Source organism: Anoplophora glabripennis, unplaced genomic scaffold (genome assembly GCF_000390285.2).
Source record: "Anoplophora glabripennis isolate ALB-LARVAE unplaced genomic scaffold, Agla_2.0 scaffold139, whole genome shotgun sequence".
NCBI lineage: Eukaryota > Metazoa > Arthropoda > Insecta > Coleoptera > Cerambycidae > Anoplophora > Anoplophora glabripennis.
Window position 1 is genome coordinate 124,458 of NW_019417300.1, and position 7,596 is coordinate 132,053.

A 7,596-nucleotide genomic window follows, 5' to 3' on the forward strand; every position below is an offset into this window, starting at 1 on the left:
TAAAAAAAGCAGTTGAATTAACAAACATCATTTATTTTTATCTTCAGTATTTGCTACATACTTTTTCATGTACAAAGTGAGAAACACACACAAACCTGAAGGTAATATACCCACAAACATAACAGATTTTTCTGTAAAAATATCACTAATTACGCCCGTCAGAAATGGGGTTAAAAACTTTGCCAAGGACATGACGCTGTTCGATGCTCCCGATAAGGACCCTGTGTGCGATTCGTCGGATTTCTTTAACATTAACTCCATACTCACCACCCTTAAAACGGTAGACGCGACAGAAAAGGGCACCATCAGCAGTAAAAGAACCGATATGTTTGGAGAAAAAGCGATAGCCATAAAACAAGAAGTCAAGAGTAAAGAAAAGTGGAAAAGTCTTGTAAAACAAGTAGAGTCGTCTTTGTAAAAACTGTTAATTTGGTCTAGAAAGAATGCAGAAAACATGCTGATTGTGCCAAAGAAGGAAATAATGTAGCCAATGTGCTTCTGGGATAATTCGTACTTTTCCCGTAGATATAACGATTGATTACTAAAATAACACATTATTGCCAAACAGAACAAGAACCGCAACAGAAAGCTGTCCCAATGAACTTTCCAATCGATGTCATTCAATTCTTTCACTGTTTTAGCAAATTCTCGTTTTATACCTGTTATAAGAGAAACATCATTATTTTGAATATTCCTGATTCTGGATTCACTTGGTAACAACGTGGCTAAGCCTAAAAAACGTTAAGTTAACTTTAAAAACCTCCAGTCTCACCCTGTAACTTACCTAAATTTACAAGAAATGCCAGTGCTGTAACCCCACTTACATAAGTGAAGCCATGTTTTATTTCCGACAAGTGGCCCCCAAGGAATGGTCCAACAATAAAACCCAACGAACTCAGTGCAGCAGATCTTCCATAAACCCCAGTTTGATCACCCGGTGGTATTAAATCCGATATCACAGCCTTGCAAATGATTTGAGTATGATTTGTAATTCCTACAAAATATTAAAATGATTTTGGCAATCTAAAAAAAATGCTGGAGTTACCAAATACAATTCGCAATAGTATAATACACAATATTGAAGTTGTTAGTCCCAGAAAACCATAAGATATTGCACATAATAAAAGTGTTATTTTCAAAACTGACTTCCTACCCCTTACATCACTCCAACCACCCTGGAACGAAAATGTATTTAATAATGTAATACAATTTTAATACTTATTTTGTAATTATATAATCAGCAAGTTATACTAACAATAAGAGGACCTGAAAATAACTGTAATCCAGAATACACTGATGAGCATACACCAACCAAGGTGTGTGAAGCTCCTAATTCTCTTAAATGATTTGCAAATAGTGGAAATGTTAGTCCGACAGCAAATAAATCCTGAAATCAGAAAAAGTATATTAGGTTGGACTATAGCTCTTACCTGATGGCAGTAACAGCAGTAGCTACAGACATAATAATATTAAAAACGAACAAATTAACAAATAAAAATATACTAACTAGAAAAGAAATGGCATAAACTAAATTAATTGTGCTGATTTCCATCATTTTAAATTTATTATTGCGTTTATACATTTAATTTTTTTACGCACGTTAGTAGCACCAACATTCCATGATAGAAAATTGATGTCTGCATTTTATCTCATATTTGAAAATCATGATAATAATGAACGACAATGATGACCTCCAGATTAAATAAATAAAAAATTATGGAGACATTGCTAACTATCAACGAAACTAGCAACTTCGTAAATCGTAACACTTGTATATTTACATATTCAATACCATAGATTAAAGTACTTAAGTAGTATTACCATTTAAGGATCATCCACATCTGCGCGAAATTTTGGCGTTGTGAACTTTTCGCCGCAAATAGGTAATTGCAAGCAGCGCGGCAGCGACATTTCATACATATTTAAAAAACGATTCTTTCGTGACAAAAATGAATAATGAATGGATATGAAAATATTTTATCATCTAGAATTTATCGTAACATATTATCGAGAAAATTTCGATATAAAGGAACTTTGCACAGCATGCGATCGCGTGCTACTAGAGAGAAATAGCAAATGCTCTCCTATACCTCTCTCTCAATATATATAACCTCCTATACCCTTTACTCTCTTGGCCAATTTCACCAGTTCCTAGCGGGCAGCCGACCAGAGCACACGTGTTTTGTGAAAGTGTAGTGCAAGGAGCAAATTCTACCTGCCTTTATTAAGGCTACCTGGAAAGAATCCCTTTCTTTCCTTTTAATCACCGACCTAATCCCCGGCTTAAGCATAGACGCCGTCGGCATCTTTGTTACAGCACCTNTGATGAGCATACACCAACCAAGGTGTGTGAAGCTCCTAATTCTCTTAAATGATTTGCAAATAGTGGAAATGTTAGTCCGACAGCAAATAAATCCTGAAATCAGAAAAAGTATATTAGGTTGGACTATAGCTCTTACCTGATGGCAGTAACAGCAGTAGCTACAGACATAATAATATTAAAAACGAACAAATTAACAAATAAAAATATACTAACTAGAAAAGAAATGGCATAAACTAAATTAATTGTGCTGATTTCCATCATTTTAAATTTATTATTGCGTTTATACATTTAATTTTTTTACGCACGTTAGTAGCACCAACATTCCATGATAGAAAATTGATGTCTGCATTTTATCTCATATTTGAAAATTATGTTATGATAATAATGAACGACAATGATAACCTCCAGATTAAAGAAATAAAAAATTAGGTTGTCTTGTCTCTGCAATTAGTGTCATCTGTCATATTATCTAATATTTGAATGATATACAACTAGAAATACATTTAAATATTGTTTCTACTACGAACAAAAAAAAATTACATTAAAATTATATAGTCCACAGTACAGGCCTCCTCTGGAAAGTTGATTACCACATACTTTATAACTCCTGAGGTGCATCCTTTTAATGAGTCTACCACATTTTTCCTCTGCGACTTTTCTCGATTCCTCCGCTTTTCCACTCAGAAAAGTCCAAGAATATGGCAATTTCCCGGGGTCTTGAAAAGTCAAGACCACATCTTTTATTTTTAGCTTAAGTAACTGGAAATTTTGTTGTAAATGCTGATTTAAATTTGTCCAACAGAAATTCTTCCGACATTGACGTGTCTACCGGTCGAAACATGCCAAAATAACAGGGTATTGAAAATCAATTACCACATAGGTAATTTTTAGAAAAATTAATTGTAAATAATTAATTCAGTAAAAAAGTATTGTTGTCCGACAAATTTCAAGCCGCGTTTTTTCAGTCCGACAGCTGGAAATCGGAATTTTCACGGGGTATGAAAAATCGATTACCACATCTAATTTTAATTTTTTCCACTTTTAAATTTACTGTACAAAATAGTGATATAAGTGTCCGACGATTTAATGTCCGCAAATTATTAAGAAATCAATAAATCAATAAACGTGATGAAATTGAATTTTTTCACTCCAAAAATTTCATATTTATACATGGTTATTAATTATTATTATGTAAATTATTATTTGTTTCAAATAAATAATTATAATATTGCTTATTTTATGTTTAAAAATTTAAGTTATAAACAAATGAAGTTATTTTTGAGGCGAGTAATACGATCTTAGTGCATAATGCATTATTTCTAAATAAATTAATATATGATATAAAAATCTTTTTTTCTCTTTCAAGTTTTCATTCGCGTTTGTTATTTTTCTTTACAAAAATTTTCCTATTTTTCTAAAAGAAAATCCCAAAACTTTTGCGCATATTTTTTTTACACCATACATACTTTTTTGAAATCGTTTAATTCTTTTCTCGATATTTATTTGGCTAAATTGAGTATATAGAGATTTACAATTACAAGAATAAAACGAAAAATATATACAGGGTGTTTCAGAAAGACCTCCCGTAAATAAAGGGGGTGATAGTCTTATGAACTATATGTCTATCTCCTCTTGTTTTCGAGAAACAGAGAGACAAAATAAAATTTTTTAAATAACATTTTTATGAAAATTTCCAAATGGTGCGAAATATTTTTATGAAATTTGGTAGCCCGAGGTTTTTAAGGGTGCCAAATACGCTAGTCTAATTATTTTTTGTATATTTCATAGAGGGCGCTAGTTATGCTACATTCTTATTAAAATTTAAGTTATATTTTTTTTAAGGTTAGGTTTTTTACCAGTCAGGCTCTAATTTCTATTGTACAATTTTATTTTCTAAAAATAATGTACTCTTGTTAGAACTTCCTAATATAGACGATTTTCGAGAAAAAAGGCTTTTAATTAAACTCTTCTAAAGAGAAGATAGACATAGAGTTCATATGACAAAAAAATCTTATTTTTTGTCGTCCTCACCCCCTGTATTTACGGTAGGTCTTTCTGAAACACCCTGTATTGTATATTTATATGGAATTTTGCTCAATACATGAAAATACCTTATTAGAGATTATAAATACAAGTGCACATTTTTTACGAAATTTTTTTCATCAGTTTTTGTCGGACTGACGATTTGCTGATATATTTTTGTCGGACATTACAATTTTTGCTTACAAAAAACACTTTTCTATTGTGTGTTAGTTTTGTCCGACATGTGGTAATCAATTTATCATACCCCGTGAAAATTCCGATTTCCAGCTGTCGGACTGAAAAAATGCGGCTTGAAATTTGTCGGACAACAATGCTTTTGGACTGAATTAATTATTTACAATTAATTTTACTAAAAATTACCTATGTGGTAATTGATTTTCAATACCCTGTTATTTTGGCATGTTTCGACCGGTAGACACGTGAATGTCGGAAGAATTTCTGTCGGACAAATTTAAATCGGCATTTGCAACAAAATTTCCAGTTACTTAAGCTAAAAATAAAAGATGTGGTCTTGACTTTTCAAGACCCGCAAAATTGCCATGTTTTTGGACCTTTCCAAGTGGAACAGCGGAGGAATCGAGAAAAGTCGCAGAGGAAAAATGTGGTAGACACATCAAAACGAAGCTCCTCAGGAGTTATAAAGTATGTGATAATCAACTTTCCAGGGGGGGCCTGTACTGTGGACTAATACGACCAGCTACAAAAAAATATTGTTATTAAAAAAAACAGTTGAATTAATAAACATCATTTATTTTTATCTTCAGTATTTGCTACATACTTTTTCATGTACAATGTGAGAAACACACACAAAACTGAAGGTAATATACCCACAAACATCACAGATTTTTCTGTAAAAATATCACTAATTACGCCCGTCAAAAATGGGGTTAAAAACCTTGCCAAGGACATGACGCTGTTCGATGCTCCCGATAAGGACCCTGTGTGCGATTCGTCGGATTTCTTTAACATTAACTCCATGCTCACCACCCTTAAAGCGGTAGACGCGACAGAAAAAGGCACCATCAGCAGTAAAAGAACCGATAAATTTGGAGAAAAAGCGATAGCCATAAAACAGGAAGTCAAGAGTAAAGAAAAGTGGAAAAGTCTAGTAAAACAAGTATGGTCGTCTTTATAAAAACTATTAATTTGATCTAGAAAAAATGCAGAGAACATGCCGATTGTGCTAAAGAAGGAAATAATATAGCCAATGTGCTTCTGGGATAATTCGTACTTTTCCCGTAGATATAACGATTGATTACTAAAATAACACGTTATTGCCAAACAGAACAAGAACCGCAACAGAAAGCTGTCCCAATGAACTTTCCAATCGATGTCATTCAATTCCTTCACTGTTTTAGCAAATTCTCGTTTTATACCTCTTATAAGAGAAACATCATTATCGTGAATATTCCCATTTCCGGATTCACTTGGTAACAACGTAGCTAAGCCTAAAAAACGTGAAGTTAAATCACTTTAAAATTCTCCAGCCTCGTCCTGTAACTTACCTAAATTTACAAGAAATGCCAGTGCTGTAACCCCACTTACATAAGTGAAGCCATGTTTTATTTCCGACAAGTGGCCCCCAAGGAATGGTCCAACAATAAACCCCAACGAACTCAGTGCAGCAGATCTTCCATAAACCCCAGTTTGATCACCCGGTGGTATTAAATCCGATATCACAGCCTTGCAAATGCTTTGAGTGTGTTTTGTAATTCCTACAAAATATTAAAATGATTTTGGCGATCTAATAAAAATGCTGGAGTTACCTAATACAATTCGCAATAGTATAATACACAATATTGAAGTTGTTAGTCCCAGAAAACCATAAGATATTGCACATAATAAAAGTGTTATTTTCAAAACTGACTTCCTACCCCTTACATCACTCCAACCACCCTAGAACGAAAATGTATTCAATAATGTAATACAATTTTAATATTATTATTTTGTAATTATATAATCAGCAATTTATACTAACAATAAGAGGGCCCGAAAATAACTGTAAACCAGAATACACTGACGAGCATACACCAACCAAGGTATGTGAAGCTCCTAATTCTCTTAAATGATTTGCAAATAGCGGAAATGTTAGTCCAACAGCAAATAAATCCTGAAATCAGAATAAGTATATTACCTAACAGTAAAAGCAGTAATAAATACATAATAATATTAAAAACGAACAAATTAACAAATAAAAATGTACTAACTAGAAAAGAAATGGCATAAACTAAATTAATTGTGCTGATTTCCATCATTTTAAATTTATTATTGGGTTTATACATTTAATTTTTTTACGCACGTTAGTAGCACTAACATTCCATGATAGAAAATTGATGTCTGCATTTTATCTCATATTTGAAAATCATGATAATAATGAACGACAATGATGACCTCCAGATTAAATAAATAAAAAATTATGGAGACATTGCTAACTATCAACGAAACTAGCAACTTCGTAAATCGTAACACTTGTATATTTACATATTCAATACCATAGATTAAAGTACTTAAGTAGTATTACCATTTAAGGATCATCCACATCTGCGCGAAATTTTGGCGTTGTGAACTTTTCGCCGCAAATAGGTAATTGCAAGCAGCGCGGCAGCGACATTTCATACATATTTAAAAAACGATTCTTTCGTGACAAAAATGAATAATGAATGGATATGAAAATATTTTATCATCTAGAATTTATCGTAACATATTATCGAGAAAATTTCGATATAAAGGAACTTTGCACAGCATGCGATCGCGTGCTACTAGAGAGAAATAGCAAATGCTCTCCTATACCTCTCTCTCAATATATATAACCTCCTATACCCTTTACTCTCTTGGCCAATTTCACCAGTTCCTAGCGGGCAGCCGACCAGAGCACACGTGTTTTGTGAAAGTGTAGTGCAAGGAGCAAATTCTACCTGCCTTTATTAAGGCTACCTGGAAAGAATCCCTTTCTTTCCTTTTAATCACCGACCTAATCCCCGGCTTAAGCATAGACGCCGTCGGCATCTTTGTTACAGCACCTGTGCCGGGGTTATGCCCAGGTAAGTTTTTACTTATTTATCAGTTATTTGCATTACTTTAGAATACATTTCTTTAAAATTGCGACCCCCGACAAACAATATACCAGACAGACAAATACACCAAAAGACACGTACGCCCCCGTGAGGGGGCATCCCCACACGACTAACACTTACACACCTTCCCCCCCACACACACATACACACACACAC

General features: G+C 33.4%; 2 protein-coding genes across 3 annotated transcripts; both read right to left on the reverse strand.

Moving 5' to 3' along the window:
• Window positions 1-12: 12 nt before the first annotated feature.
• Window positions 13-1,780, reverse strand: LOC108906344 (major facilitator superfamily domain-containing protein 9-like). Its single transcript, XM_018709576.2, has 5 exons — window positions 1,508-1,780; window positions 1,256-1,387; window positions 1,046-1,175; window positions 785-994; window positions 13-731 (listed from the first exon to the last, which is right to left on the reverse strand). The coding sequence occupies exons 1-5, from the start codon at window positions 1,580-1,582 to the stop codon at window positions 28-30; spliced, it is 1,251 nt and encodes a 416-aa protein (XP_018565092.1). The 5' UTR covers window positions 1,583-1,780; the 3' UTR covers window positions 13-27.
• Window positions 1,781-5,095: 3,315 nt separating this feature from the next.
• LOC111692245 (major facilitator superfamily domain-containing protein 9-like) lies at window positions 5,096-7,080 on the reverse strand. 2 transcript variants are annotated; one of them, XM_023456151.1, is made up of 5 exons: window positions 6,888-7,080; window positions 6,345-6,476; window positions 6,133-6,262; window positions 5,872-6,081; window positions 5,096-5,814 (listed from the first exon to the last, which is right to left on the reverse strand). In XM_023456151.1, the coding sequence occupies exons 1-5, from the start codon at window positions 6,888-6,890 to the stop codon at window positions 5,111-5,113; spliced, it is 1,179 nt and encodes a 392-aa protein (XP_023311919.1). In that variant the 5' UTR covers window positions 6,891-7,080; the 3' UTR covers window positions 5,096-5,110. The 2 variants fall into 2 exon arrangements, with proteins under 2 accessions (XP_023311919.1, XP_023311918.1); XM_023456150.1 differs by lacking the exon at window positions 6,888-7,080 and adding an exon at window positions 6,574-6,843.
• Window positions 7,081-7,596: the final 516 nt, after the last annotated feature.